General features: G+C 45.0%; 1 protein-coding gene across 1 annotated transcript; it reads right to left on the bottom strand.

Annotated features, from left to right (window-relative positions):
* On the bottom strand, positions 1-13,979 carry LOC108920641 (thrombospondin-type laminin G domain and EAR repeat-containing protein-like). The gene is made up of 12 exons (XM_018729544.1): positions 13,898-13,979; positions 9,222-9,442; positions 8,824-9,050; positions 8,588-8,678; positions 8,343-8,499; positions 5,791-5,922; positions 4,906-5,138; positions 3,786-3,975; positions 2,917-3,149; positions 541-719; positions 340-441; positions 1-154 (listed from the first exon to the last, which is right to left on the bottom strand). Exons 1-12 carry the CDS (start codon positions 13,977-13,979, stop codon positions 1-3), a joined length of 2,001 nt encoding a protein of 666 aa, XP_018585060.1.
* Between the last annotated feature and the right edge of the window lie 1,810 nt (positions 13,980-15,789).

The raw sequence follows: 15,789 nt of genomic DNA, 5'->3' as shown, positions 1-15,789 counted from the left end.
TCAATAGGTCTTCAGCTTAAAGACCTTGGACAGAGGCTCTCTGGCGCTGGAGTACATGAGATAGACACCCTCTGCGGAGGTGAAGAACTCCCAGTCCCTGCAGCCGATGGTCGGAAGCTGATGGACTGGCACAAACCCCTCATAGCCCTGCCACCTGTTGGTGAAGTAAAACCAATGCATTTGGACTTGTAGTTCACTCATTCACAGGTCTTTATTATTTTTTTTTTAAGGGGAAATATCTGTATTCTCTGCTACTTAGTTGGCTAAACTACAAATCAGGGCTACTGAAACTGTTACTCGCATCATTTAATTTGAATTTTTTTTAACACTGGTGGTTACCTGTATATGACACTGTTCAAAGAGTAGGATGTTCCATCATAAGAGTTAGCCACCACGAGGAACTTCTCATCCCCCAGTGTAAAGAACTCCCAGTCCACCGCGCTGATACAGGACACCAGGTAGAAAGCAAAGGAGGTGCGGTCAAAGACAGAATTGTGGCTTGCCTGCTTATTTTTGTGGACATTTCTCCACATCACTCACCTGTATGTGACAATGTCCTGGAACTTGAGGAAGGTCTTGGTCGTTGTGTTGAGCTCGTAGATGGTAGAGTTGATGGCATAGATGCTGGGTCCTGTCTCATACAGCTTCTGACTGTTGGCCACAGCCAAGAAGACTCTGCTGCCTATCTGGAACATCTCCCAGTCTGTGGCCCCAAAAGTCTGTACGGGGGACAGTCAGGTTGGACTTGGGTGTCGGAGACAAGGTTACTTGTCAATAACCAGCTGAAGGAGACCGAACCTCAGCAAGGTTCTGGTCCAAATCAGGATTCAGTTTTTCAAGTGTGAACATTATAGGCAATATTTATACACACAGCAGTTAAATAATTAAGTGTTTTTCACATCATTGCCTTGTTCTTGATTTTTATGAGGTTTTTCCAAGTGTCTGTCTTTTACAAGACGTTTATGACTTTGACGCTAGGCAATAATTAAAGAGTATACGAAAGAAGTGACTTCCTACTTAATTGCTACATTAAATTAACCCTCACATGTCAGGGATTCATGTGATTCATGTACATTTGCATGTGAAACGGACAGAGAGTTTGTCTTTTTTAAATTTCAGACATGGAATTCCCCTCTTCCACTGAAGGCAGTTTTATGGCTGTGCGGCTGCTAGGTTGCTTAGTGGAGGCTGTTGATATGTACACAGGAAAAGTGATTAAACTTGTAGTTGTTTATTAATTATAGCTTTTGCAGTCCCTCTGGCAGATTTGTATGCACTCACCTTGCTATTTTTAGCTTCCTCGTTTCTAGCTCATGATTGATGTGCTAACTGGAGGGCAGCTCAATCTGCGGGAGACCAGCCTTACTGTCCGCTTGGTTCTTGGTGCCTTTGTCCCGGTTATGAAACACTGGGAACTAAAACAAAGCTTTTCCAGGAACCCTGCTTAACAGCTGAACTGCTTAGAAGAAAACACCTCCTCAGGCACGTTTCATTTCCTTAAATAAAAACTGGGGACAGCTGGTAGCATAGTGGTTGGCGCTGCTGCTATTAGACCCAAAGGTCACAGGTTTGAATCCCACCTCTAGCTGTAGTACCTTTGAGCAAGGTACTTAGCCTAAATTGCTCCAGTAAAATTACCCAGCTGTATAAATGGATAAATAATTGTAACTTCAATGCTGTAAGTTGCTTTGGAGAGAAGTGTCAGGTAAATGTAATGTAAATACCAAAATATGAAATACTAGGAGACAAGTTACATTTCTGTGAAAAAAGCAGAAGTCTTGAAATGGGCATATTTCTGTGTTGGACATTTTCACTTTTAACATTAAGTTTAAATGAAAACTAACAATATTTAAACTGAGGTTATTTCCATAATTTTTATTATAGTATATAGACCTCTTGTAGATGTTAATAACTGAACAGTAAATGGCACAGATGCACTTTAAGGACATGTGATTTAGTGTATCCCCCAAGATTATCATTGCTTCTAGCAACATAACACTAGAGCCTGATGTTCTAAAGAGGCAGAATAAAACTCATGTTCTACAGACAAGCAGTGGACACTGGTATTGGCCCCCAGCCTGGCTGTGACTGAGATACTTCATTGTCTCTGCATGAAGACCTCTGTGTTTTGACCTTTCAGCCTCTGTGTCAGAGACAGTCAGGTTTGGACATGACAGATGTGGATTACACACTGCCTCATTCCCTGGGGTATGTACATATTTGATTTTCCTCTGTGGTTTGAAGTCTGGTAAATCCCACACACCTGATGTCACGTCTGCCACTTGCTGACTTATCTTGCTTCATCCTAAATGTGGTGAGGACAGTCTCGTCTTCCTTACCCTATGGCAGTCATGTGGTAACTGGTGCTTCTGTCCTTAAGGTTAGGTTCATGCTTCCTCTTTATGCCAAAAAAATTGACTACATTTGTATCGATTGCATAGAATTTTACTAAGGATACTGCACAAGCTTAAATATAGAGGCCAGAGAGAACATTCAAATTCAGTAAAGGTATATACTGTAGGAACCTATTATATACTGTATAAATCACACACACATTGCCTGAACCACTTGTTCCATACGGGGTCACAGGGAGCCAGAGCCTAACCCGGCAACACAGGGCGCAAGGCTGGAGGGGACACACCCATGACGGGACACCAGTCCATCACAAGGCACCCCAAGGGGGACTCGAACCCCAGACCTGCCAGAGAGCAGGACCCAGCCAAACACGCTGCGCCACCGCACCCACCCTGTATAAATCTCTTTAGTCAAATCTAGTATTTAATTTCCTGGGAATGCTCCAACGAGTGTGCTTCTTCAAAAAAAAACATCTTTATCTGATTATTCATATTTCTCTTTAACACTCAGAATGCTAAAGGTAGAAACCACTCAAGTCAGAAATAGTGGAATGTGACTCACAGTGATTGCTTGAAAGGGCTGAAACCTGCCACTCAACCAGATGTATATAGTAGAGTCAACTTGTGTGGTCACTCCATTGAAGGTGTTTGCCACCACCAAGAAGTGATACGGTCCCACGGTGAAGAACTCCCAGTCGTAGGCCCCTGAGGTTTCAATGGTTTGATTGACCTCAAAGGCCTTGGTGCCTGGGTTCCATTTGTAGATCACACTGTCGATATTATGGTTGTTGTCTCCTGCCAATTAAAAGCATGAGATTTTACAGAATCCTGCAAAATAAATGTTCTTCTGATAGTTTTACTTGCATCGGTTTGGTTTTGTAATGTTGCTTTCTATAGTTGTACGTTAAGTACGCCCAGCTTGTGTTTTTATCGAAAGCTTCAGCCTAGACCTGGTTACCACAAGATATCTACTTTTTCTGCTCTGGCTTCTGTCTGAACAGATTTGGGTCCTGCAGGCTAAGTTCCAGCTGCTACAGGTGTGCATGGTGTGCTGCTAGGGCCTATTAGATCCCATGAGAAGTTCTCCTTCATGTTCTGCTGAAGCTTTGATCCGAAGGAACACATCTCAACTTCACAGGCAGAGAGGAAGACATGCATTGGTACAAAGAGATAAATGAATGTGAAATCAAAGTAAATCTCTCCCTACACATACCTCCTCTCACACACATCTCCAAACACAAACTAAGACCCTACCCTGGAAACAAGTTGCACAATGTTTATTTGTATTGTTGCATAAAATCTTAATACTAAGGAATGTTTTGCCATCACCGAAATTTACTCTGTTAGGTGTTAACTGGGTCAGGATTTGTGATTTTCTTTGCTGAAAGTGCTGGCTGGGTTTCCTCTGTGCTCCTCTTTGTGCCCCCATACCTTGTCTATGGTTGGCTACAGCAAGGAACGTCTCATCCTGGATATGAAAAGCCTCCCAGTCGCGAGCGCAGTGTGTCTCTAGCATCTGGTAGCGTAGGAAACGCAGCTTTTGGGGGCTCCACTTGTAGATGATGGACAGCTCCTGCCCCCCCTTGTCCTGCCCTCTAGAGTTGGCCACAGCTAGGAACATCTGGTGCAAAAAACATATTGTTGAATATTTTTCTTTGAACAGTGAAATATCCATTATAATGTATTGTGATAGATGTTTACAACTTGGACCATCATTTCTTGAGATGTTTTCATAGTTCTTGAACAGTATGGCTCTCTGTTCCTTGATAAATTATCACTAAAGCTATTTCGTTTTAGTTCATTAAATCTAATAAAAAATAATTTTTGACATTTTCTCTTAAAAGCTGTTCTCTGCCTTAAAACCAGAGACCGACAGGCAAAAGTTGCACGTATTTGCCAGCGCACAAAAACTGCTCTTCTTTACTATAATTTAATTTAGTCTCACATCAAAGTAACTACAGGAAGCATAAATCTTAAACTGCAAGTAGAGAACCTGACAAATTAATTTCTGAGCCCATACACGTGATTTATAGCATCTAAGACAGAGTGTGAGCTCCATACCGCCCGCCTCTGCAAACCACATCAAACAGACTGTTCTGTTAGCGCGGAGCAGCTGTGGAAGCGGCCCGGCAATGAAGCTTTGTCATTGGCCTGGTGCATAAAACAGGAGAATTTATTCTACATCAATGCAGATGAGCAAAATTAATCCGCGACGAGGCAAAAAATGGCTAAAAAGGGGTACGGATGCTTTCGCCGGGAGGTTGTTTACGCGATCGCTGTTCAGTTCAGCATAAGACACCGATCCCTCCAAAACAGGTGTCCACTGCTAGATGCTAATGATGGTAATTAACTTCTCTGCCCTGAGGTAGGCAGAGTCTGCTTGCATTATTGGTCATATATACCTAGCTTTAGAGAAGTTTTTTTACCATTATCAGAAATACTGCTGAATCCACTGTCGGGAGAGACTTGTTGGATAAAACGGTATCTAGAATGCAGCCTCTCCCCTCATACATACTGCCGTACATTTACAGTCATTGTTTAATGGCCTCACCTTGTTGCCGACAGTGAAGTATTTCCATGCCAAAGCTTCAAAGGTATTGATGTTCTGGTAGAGTTCAAACTTCCCATCATTCCACTTGTATATTCCAGAACCAGGCTTGGCCTCCCTGTTGGCTGTTGCAGCAAAAAGCCCCACAGATGGGATCCGGAAAACTTCCACGTCAAACGTCTCAGAGTTGGTGTATATGTCCTGGTAGTCTTCCACATAGTCCAGCCTCTGTTTTTCTACGGATGGAGCACATACCATCGCAAAGCATCAAGCTCCCATCCTGCTCTTTTGGTTGGAACTGGTCATTGTGAACTTTTGGTCCTCTATAGTCTTTTGCTCTTACTGCTCTTTGTTGAGTGATAATATGTATGACATAATAAATTAGGTGCACAGTAATATTAACGGGGGGTGCAGTGGCGCAGCGGGTTTTGCCGAGTCCTGCTCTCTGTGGGTCTGGGGTTTGAGTCCTGCGTGGGGTGCCTTGCGACGGACTGGCGTCCCGTCCTGCGTGTGTCCCCTCCCCCTCCAGCCTTGCACCCTGTGTTGCCGGGTTAGGCTCCGGTTTGCCGTGACCCCACTTGGGATGAGTGGTTTCAGACAATGTGTGTGCGTGTAATATTAATAATTTGCTTTGCAATCACCACAGGAGACATTTGCACAGGAGCTTGACAATGCAACTCACATGGCACTGAATGATGGAAAGTAAGACGCTATCAAACACCTCACCAGGATTTGAACGTAGACTGTAAGCTTCATGTTTCCTACATTATTTTGTAATGTAGGATTCTGACACTAACACCTCGCTGACACACTTCAGACAGGAAGCAGGTGGGCTCGGAGCACCAGGGGGCCTTGGTGTTGTGACATGGGGCAGGAGGGAGTACTCACCCTCCAGCATGGAAGCCCAGGCCTCACCATCACAAAGGAAAAGACCTCTCTTGAGGGTGTCGAACCACAGCTGGCCTCGCTCCAACTCAGTGCAGGGCGGCCGCGTTCCCAGCGTCACACGCACCTCAGCCTCTGCCAAAGGGATGTGGAGATGAGAAAGGAACAAAGATGCGGAGCTATTCATGCACTAACAGTTCTTTGAAATTATTAATTATTGGGCATTTACCACCAGGTCTCTCACTATAGCTAAAAGGCGAAGCCACAATCTTCCAGCGTTCCTCATGATCACTATTATTAATAACTGTAATTATGTATGTATTAGTAACTGTCGGCAGTGTGATAATTCCACAATAATAGCAAGTGACTCAGAAAACAAGTCGGAAGCCTTCAGAAATAAAGAAATGCTGTTTAATTATTGTAATTTCTGCTTAACTTTGCTAGAGGCTTCATACAGAAGATTTCATTACTGGTGAATTATCTTGGCGGTTGGAAGCTGACACTGGTTAAACTCTCAATTAAGTCTCGCCTTAAACAATGACACGGCGTACCTGAGCCAAGATCTTGGGGTTTGCCAAACCACAAAACAGCATTTGTGATAAAGAGTATTTCTCTAACATGAACCATCTGGTAAAATAGCAGAACTTGTCAACCATCGATCCTCTCAGACACCTTGACTTCAGCTAGAATTTTGCTTGGATTGCTCTCAGAAGACAAAGTGAAAACTAACTTGTTGTAAACAGTACAGATGCTAAAATAAATCCTTTCCAAATAAAGGGATGTTCCATCTCATAAATTGCTGAAATGCTGAGGAAGGGCCAAGAAACTCTTGCAGGTCTCATGGATGCTCATTAAATATCACACATCTATATCCTTTTATTTACTATAAACCTGTGGACTGTTCTTCAGCTCATGCTCTCATTACCTAACCTGCTAACACACCCAGTTTTTTTGACACTTACATGAGAAACAATTTTAAAAAATTTTAAAAGTTGTATTTGTGACCAACTTCACAGTTTTCTAGGTGCAATAAATAGCAAAACATTATGTTTTCATTCAGAATTGTGACTTTTTTAAAAAAATCCTTTGAAAAAACTCCACACACTTCTGGAACAGCCACAACTGTTATTCTGTTAAAATGCGATGTGTGCAATAAGTAAGATCAGCACTAGAGTGAGTGGACTAATCAGTAGGCAATCAGGGAAAGTACATATATTTTTTTCTTACCTGCTCCCCGGCTAGTTTCGGAATCTGAGGATTGTGAACAGAAGGTATGCTTGCGGAGTTTGCTAATTGAATAATAAATAAAGGGTTTGGATATGGGGCTGCGGTGGCGCAGCGTGCTTGGCTGGGTCCTGCTCTCTGGCAGGTCTGGGGTTGGAGTCCCGCTTTGGGTGCCTTGGGATGGGCCGGCGTCCCATCCCGGGTGTGTGCCCTCCCCCTTCAGCCTTACGCCCTGTGTTGCCGGGTTAGGCTCCGGTTTGCTGCGCCCCCGCTTGGGACAAGTGGTTTCGGTCAATGTGTGTGTAGGATTCAGTACTGAATATTTTTATATCTGAAACATAGCCTTGCAACATAAAGATAATCCATTGACAGACAACATACAGTTGCTGTCAGTTATAGCTTTTTCACATTGCTCAGATTTCTTGCCCAAAAGTATTCTGTTTAAAATGGTTTGTTTACAAGGTTGGAATTTCTTCTGTAAGCTTGCTATCTGTAAAGCTTGTACTTAGGAAGATATTCACCTTCAGCTTAGACTAGGGATTGGCAGGAGGTCATTTAGATTTTAAATTTTTACATCATGAAGGCACCCTGGTAAATAAGCAAACTTGTTCGATAGAGCTACTCAGCTGATTTTTTTGGTCCGAAAAGCTTGGTGCCGCAGGAATAGCTAAGAGATGCACATGGGAACAGGACTCATCAATCTTGGTAACAATTCAAGCCATCTTTCAGCAGATGCTTGGTGTACGAAACAAGAAGGTCATTGCCCTGATTCCTAAAGCCAGCAGGAGTGAGGCGTAAAATAACAAAGTGGAAAACAAGGCTTTCGATCACTGTCAGCAAACCGGGGTAGAGTTACAGTCTTTCTCATCCCAAGTGGAGTTGAAATTCTACAAAAGCGACGACCCATACACACAATCTGAAGCCGCTTGTCCCAAGCGGGGTCGCGGCGAACCGGAGTCTAACCCGATAACACAGGGCGCAGGGCTGGAGGGGGAGAGGACACACACACAGGACGGGATGCCTCTCCGTCCCAAGGCACCCCAAGTAGGACTCGAACCCCAGACCCACCGGAGAGCAGGACCCGGCCAAACTCGCTGCACCATTGCACTCCCCATAACTTAGAACCCCATTATAAGAAAATAATTAATTCCTTTTTTCAGTCTATCAACATAGATAAAAATATGAAAATTGTTAAAAATTTCCGATTAAGATGTTATCTACAGAACTGCAAAACTTGATTTTGTGTGGATACATAATAAACAACAGTAACATTTGGAAGAAACACAAGGAATTCTGTTAACACATATTTGCTCCAACAGGTGTCCTCCTACCATACGGATATATCATGACTTCATTTCTGGGGGGCAAGATGGGCAGGCCGAGCAGGGGCCTGGGGACTGAGAGCGCAGCGAGTTCAGGCTCTGAGGAAGGGCAGACCCGTGAGGTAGCGTCAGATCCAGGCAACAGAACCAGCTGTCGTAGCAACCCCTACGGAAAAGAGCGTAATGGAGACTGGTGAATGATTGCCAACCATTCCTCTTGAAAGGACTGTGAGAAGCCAGACGGAAACTCATACTGAGAAGGAGCCTTTCCATCGTTTCCGACTGCCGACGTAGAAGCGGGACCCCTCGGTGTTGAGAGCAACTGGGAACGGCCTCTTGTGCACACTGGATTTGAAACAAAACATCGCCATAATTCCCCAAGTGCCTTCATTCACACTGTACTTGGCAGTAGTACTCCTGCAGTAAATCCTCCTAGTAAATCGGCAGCTGAAGGATGCGGCCTCTTAAACCTTCATCTGCTTAAACTCACGTCTCCAGCGGGACTCCACAGTCCATGGTCAGGGTGGTGTGGCAGCCTGCTGTGGCCAGTACCAGTGTATGCCAGCGATTGTCAGCCAGCCACACCGCCTTCAGTGTGACCCTCTCTATGCCTCGCTGACCCAGAAACAGCAGGTGAAGCTTCTCCTGGGAGAACCGCAGCCCCAGCAGCATCCTACCTGAGGCATCCTCCAACAATGTGAAGATGTACTCATTCTTCTGTAAAGAGGAAAAACAGCAAGCCTGAAAATAATTCAACCTGTAGAATGATCTTTTTCTTGATAGATGTGCACATTTTCTCCAGGGGCAACGAGGGAGTAATGAAACATTTCCCACACTTGCTCCAGTTGCACCTTGTAAGCTGAGGGTAATTCAGATCCTCTGACTTACCTTCCCTGCCATGTGGGACACTTTGAGCGTGACCACGATGGAGAACTCCTGAGGGAAGAAGTCACAGTTGACAAAGAGCTGAGAGGCTGGGAAGCTGAGGTCTCGATGGGGCCCTGCCAGCTGGAGACCCCGGGCGCCCTTATATTGGACCATGCGCAACCCAGGGATAGTCTTCCCATGCCCTGGAAGCACTCGGGCCAGAAGGTCAAGAGGTGTGAGATCTGTAAGGGGAACAACTCTCAGCACACTGAAAATAGAACAATGTGAATATCATAGTGTTTTTTATGCTATGTCCAGTGCATATGCTGTGGTATCAAGTCTTATTAGGAAAATGTTTGGGACAAAACTCGAAATACTCTAATTATTATTTCCGCAGTTCACCTCAGACCAACTGAGTTGGTGTCCAGTGACTGAAAGTTAAGTCTCCCCTCTGTGATGTGCCGCAATCTCTCAGAGTCACCTGCCACGAACGATCCTAATGGGAATATTGTATCTCATCTGGAAATGTAAATGTGTCACTATGCAAAGTCACTGGAACAAAGAGGGAGAGAATCTGAAGCGATAATCTCAGCACGATCGCTTTCCACAAAGAGGGCCCAGCCGCAGTCCAGTGCTCCTCTCCATTTCTATTCTTAGCTTTCACAGGAAGGCATGCATCTTTGCCTTGGGGTCCACTTAGTTTAATTTATTTGTAAGTAAAATCTGCTGCTTTATTTACCCAAGATTATCAGCTCTTTAATGTACCTCATGTGCTTGAAGGAGGCTTATAATTACCCTTACAGAAATTAGACAGAACAAGATAAGAAAGACAAACTTCACTTTTCTTTGCAAAATGTTGGGTTGTGCAACTGTTGACATCAGCATGACAAAACTTCTGTGCATGGAACAAAAGAAATCGCTGATTAATCATATATGGCTTATTTGTTTATTTAAGTGGTAATCTAAATTTAATGGGCTGAGCTGGAATGTATAACTCGGTAACAGAACATATGAAACTCATGAATTATTGACTGCTTGGTTTAATCCAAATCAGAAAATTTACACACATTGTCTATAACCGCTCATCCCATACAGGGTCACGGTGAACTAGAGCCTAACCCGGCAACACAGGGCGCAAGGCTGGAGGGGGAGGGGACACACCCAGGATGGGACGCCAGTCCATCACAAGGCACCCAAAGCAAGACTCGAACCCCAGACCCTCTGGAGGGCGGGATCCAGCCAAACCCACTGCACCCCCCCAAATCAGAAAACTCTATAGTGGAAATATATGGTTTACTTCAAAAGTCATTTGTTTTTAATCAACTGCATGTTGATCGTGCTTTGATATGCTTTGAAGTTATTAGATTAAGATCTCATTCGGAGGATGTGTTCATGAAATTTTGGAGTGCCTTGTTACCACAATTGCTCTATGCACATTACTGAAAAACTGCAGTGAAGCGGGTGCATATCTGTGGGTATTTCTTTTTTGTTTTGTTTTACACAAGAGGCATTCATGGGGGAAAACACTTAATAGATCACATTTCAGAAGTGGATACAGGTCAATGGAGCAAAAGGGTTTGTTGTGAAAAATGAGACATGCCTATCAAAACCCATTAATCTATTGTTACATCTGAAAAAATTTTCATTGGTAGTTTTAGCGAAAATTTTTTTCCGTTGGAACAGAGGATGGAGCAAACAACAAAATAGTGAAAATGAAAAAGCTACATTTTTAAAGACTGTTCAACTATGTTAAATATTTGATAGCATATCGCTATATTAGTTGTTTTCAACACTGAGACAATTTAATATAAGCACCAAGCTTCGGTTCCAGGATGCAAGTCCAAGGTGGGGCTTGGCTGTGAGGGGTACACTATAGAGTTCAGTTTGTCCAGTTCTACGAAAACACCCTCACAGGGAAAAGTGGAGGGCAAACTCCCCCCTCCCTTCCTCACTACGTTCTACATGGGGACGAAAGAGAGCGTCTTGACCAGCTGCCTCACCGTGTGGTACGGGAACTGCACAGTCTCCGACCACAAGACCCTACAGCGAGTGGTAAGAACAGCTGAAAAGATCATCGGAGTTCCTCTTCCCTCCATCGACTCCATATACAAAAACCGTTGCATCCGCAAGGCCAACAACGTTGTGGACGACCCCCTCACCCCTCTCACGGACTCTTCGACCTGTTGCCATCTGGCAGAAGGTACAGGAGCATCCGCGCCACCACCAGCAGACTCCGCAACAGTTTCTTCCCTGAGGCAGTTAGATTTCTCAACACCCAGCTACCTCCCAACACTCAACTGGCTCCGTTGACCAGTTAACTCAACACTACACTACTCCACAACTGCCTAAAAGCTCACAGCCATACCCACGTCCTATCCTGTGTATTTATTTATTTATTTACTTATTCATTGTCTTATGTTATGCTCTGTCTTGCACCACGGTCTCCGAAGAAACGACATTTCGTTCCACTGTACACAAGCTGTATGGAGGAATGACAATAAAAACTACTTGTAAAAACTTGTAAACTTGTAAACAAAACCTCAGATGGGTGCGGGATCTATGAGTGGGGTTGGGGCTGAAGAGAAAGGAACAACAGGGTTCCGAAACCCCAGCAGTGTACTGAACGCCCGGCGGGGAGGTAACCTACACCTCCAGCAATACCTTAGGGCCGAAAGTGTCCTATGCATTGTCAGTGTCTTTGCATTGTCAGAGCATTGTTATAACTTTACTGTCTCTGAGTTTAACACAGACCTCCACTAGCTGGGAAAATATACTGCAACGGTCTAACTGTCAATGTGTTCTGTTGCAGCCCTCTCTACTTGGAGACTTAGAGTCGCGTTAGAGCCACGCTATTTCCACAGAGTTCACAGAAAGTTACATTTATGATGTTTTCTCCAGAAGATTTATGAAGTTATGAAGTGGAGAGGGCTGTGTGATATCTGGGAGAGCAGCAGCTTCCGCTCACGAATTGATGCATTAGGCTGATCCCAGCCGAAGCTCTCTGATTTAGAGCCAAAAGCAGTAATTGGAAAACTATTCTGGTGGTTTACAACTTGTGCCAAGCATAACCTTTTCAAAATGATTTAGCTTCAACTCCATGGAAAGCCATGATCAACTTATGATTCTAGAATTTCGGCAGAAGAAAACTTTGTGGAGTACGCTACTGGCCTGTAATGAATGAAAAAGACGTCCACGGCACATTCTGGCAGACAGAATTCAAGTAAGTTTCTAAATATTGATAATGAGAAGTTTTTGCTCCCCATCCTGCGCACGGGTGAGCTGAGTGTAGTTGGACGACTCGGCTCAGATGCGGTTCTGAACGACGCTACGCTCTGCAGCCAGAGACGCACCCGAAATAAGAACGCTACGCATCTGTTTTCGCCTCCCAGATGACAGCGCCTCCCACACACTGTCAGTTCAGAGAAAAAGATCAGTCATAAGCCGGGAATGTCATAGGTGTCTCTTCAGAGCTGGTATAAAGATTATTCTTCTTTCTGCGAGAGTTTATGCGGCACATCATGTGAGCAAAGGTTGGTGTGAGACCACAAACCGTGCGCAGAGAGCAGACCAACAGACTCAGTGCTCTGGGACTGATAACGCAGATCAGTCTCTGTGCCCCGACACTAATCTCTCAGTCCTCAGTATCAGCAAACAGATGACTAGAAGTTGCATATCCCCAGCCTGTGAAGAGCCAGCCTGTAGAACCCAGACCCAGACGGGCTATTAGCCAACTGTAGAGGACGATGAAGGAAACAGACCAGAGATAGGATCGACGTCTGGCTAGGAAACCCAGCACAGTGACTTAAGGAAAGAGACATGAAATGCCTGTTTATTACTTGCTGTCCCTGTCTCTGGTCTCTAATAAAGTGCGGAATGAAATGAATCAGTAGAATTTGTAGAACGATGATTTCACGCGCTTTTGCAACACGTGAAGAGCAATGTGATGACGCTGCATTTAATTCCATGGCAGCTTTAGAGTAGTGCCTGTAATTAGTAACAACCTGAAGACAGCTTCTTTTCTATAGTTTACACGACATGCTCAGGTTGTAACTTGTTTTACCCTATTAGAAACTGTGAAAGCACTGGGTCAGCCACGACCATGGCTGTTCTCATAGGCAAACCTGAAATTACTCATTTCATGTGAAATCGATATTTAAGGCTGTTATTAAATGCAGTTTATTTTATTTGTATTTTTGCTTTGTAAATGAAAACTTTGTGGTCGTGGCGAAATGGACTGAGACACAAAGCTTGCACAACAGTGAACACATGTCCAGCCCGGTGATAACATTATAAAGCGCCGAGGAGTATCACAGAAAGTCTGAGACGGGGGTTCGGTGAGCTGTAGCTCTGTGATTTGTTGGCAAGGCTGTATTTGAGACCAGATATGCCGTCACAATGACATGTCAAAGTGAACATCTTGCTAACGGGTGTGCCCGTTTCAAACCGGCAGGTGCAGCAATGCTGACGAATGACAGCAAATTCAGACACGCAGTGATGTTTGGTAGAGTAAAATGAGGTACAGATGTTATGATGTGTCTACGCTATAATCCCCGAACTCCCAACTCCGGCTGGTACCCTAGCGGAGAATAGAGATGGAGGTGAGTTAGCTGCAGGCGAGCTGGAAACGAAGGTGAGATGGAGATCAGATGAAGAAGACAGAGCTGAGATTGGACAGAAGTAAAAGGTGACAAGTGTACCTGTGCATGGCCTCCAGGGCCTGGCATGAGCCCTGCTGATCCCAGTGAGGAAGAACAGGTAGACCGGCAGCAGCACTAACATTAGGGCTCCCTGTCAAACTGCTCCATTCACAGGAACCTTGTATGAGCTGTAATTGATCCGCTGTCCCTCATCTTGTCCACAACACCCACTGGACATTCCTTTGATCTCTCTTCTTTGCTTTCTTCAGTAGCAGGTAGGCAGTGTTGTATGGATCCCCATAGACAGAAAGAGGAATGTCACCTTCTCACGGGGAGGGTGTCTGCCATAAAGAGTATACTGGAGTGTCACGAAGACCGCCACCTCTCCGGAGCTTATCACAGGTACTTCCTGTTCGGTCACTATTAAGCGCCGCTGTTGATTCTAACAATAACCTCTCTGTACGTGATCACTTTACATAACTTGAATATTGTGTCTGTTGTTGCTATCTTGCTTTTCAGATATGGAACAACCATCAGAGTGTTTTTCTCCAAGACTCAGAGGAGACCTGGCTAGATGTTGTGTGATCTTTCTTCTTCTGTCTCCTGTGCATGAGATAGAAGGCAGTCTAACTTTCTCAGGAGGCAGAGCAGGAGTGTCCCGACAGACATTTAAATGAGAATAAGTCAGCTGCGTAGGGGAGGGTTTGCTGCGGGGGGAGGAGGCGGGATGAGGGAAAAGGAGCAAGGGGTGAGCAGGAGGAGGAAGAAGCGAGCTTCGCAGTGAGGGTTTTCACATCTCACATAAGAAGGGAGAGGAGGAATTCCCCCCACTTGGCAAAGACGTTGCCCTCAGCGTGAACTCAATGACTGTGTGAAGGAGTTGCTCTGCAGCAGCACCTGGGGCAGCCCTTGTGAAGTCAGTATAAAGAGAACCTGTACGTTCGGAGCCAAACACAGCTTGGTCTGAAGGCAGTCTCTCCTCATGCTCCACAAACAGCAGCAGACGGTACTTCCACGAGCACTTGAGCATCTGAGGATAGTGACTCATGGCAATCCGAACGTTTCCTTCCCAGCCAGAGCGACACTATATGACAGCAGTCACACAGAGGAGCCATAAGGCGCGGTAACCGTTGTAGACGGTGACAGTGACGGCGACATAATAAGTGTGCTTTGAGTTATCTGGGAGCTCAATGGCTTAAGCATAAAGTGTGCACTGAAGCTGGAAAGCAATGACTTTACAGAGTCAAACGGAAAGGGAATTTTTTTCACATGACGGCTTTCACGTCAATAATGCTGAAACCCGAAAGCTGAAATGACATTTACAAAAGTTTTTAAAAAAGCTTCCTAGCTTTCGATCCTCGTACAAACTGCGTCGTACTTCATGAGCACTACGTTCGAACTGCACGTCAGGATACTCCAGTGCCTTTGGAAAACAGTAAGGGGTTATTCCAATGGATATATCGCACAGCACACGTATATTATACAGGTATGCAGTTTGAAACACAGCCAAAACCAAGGGAAAAGACTTAGCGAAGGCCTAGCGTAAACCGCTGAGTCCTACTCACCTGGGCGATCCCCAGACTTCAAAGCCCTCCTGGCAGGTAGGTGAGTGCCTAACAGATGGCAGCGTAATTACGTGTGGAACCCAGGGCTCAGGTGCAATGAGTGCCATCCTGCTGTCCTTAATCTCCAAACACAGACTCACCAGCCACAAGCTGGTCCAGAGCTCCAAGGATCCCGTGTGGAGACTGAACCGCATCACTGGTCGAAAACTCTGGGTAGCCTTCACAGATCTGAATTGAAATCTGAATTTGTCCAGTTAAAATACAATACTGTAGTTACACACACACACACAATGTCTACAACCACTTGTCCCAAGTGGGGTCGCAGCGAACCCGAACCCAACCCAGCAACACAGGGTGCAAGGCTGGAGGGGGAGGGGACACACCCGG

Source organism: Scleropages formosus, chromosome 12 (assembly GCF_900964775.1).
Source record: "Scleropages formosus chromosome 12, fSclFor1.1, whole genome shotgun sequence".
Classification (NCBI taxonomy): Eukaryota; Metazoa; Chordata; class Actinopteri; order Osteoglossiformes; family Osteoglossidae; genus Scleropages; species Scleropages formosus.
The sequence above is the reverse complement of the archived record's forward strand: the minus strand, read 5'-3'. Positions and strand labels throughout refer to the sequence as shown.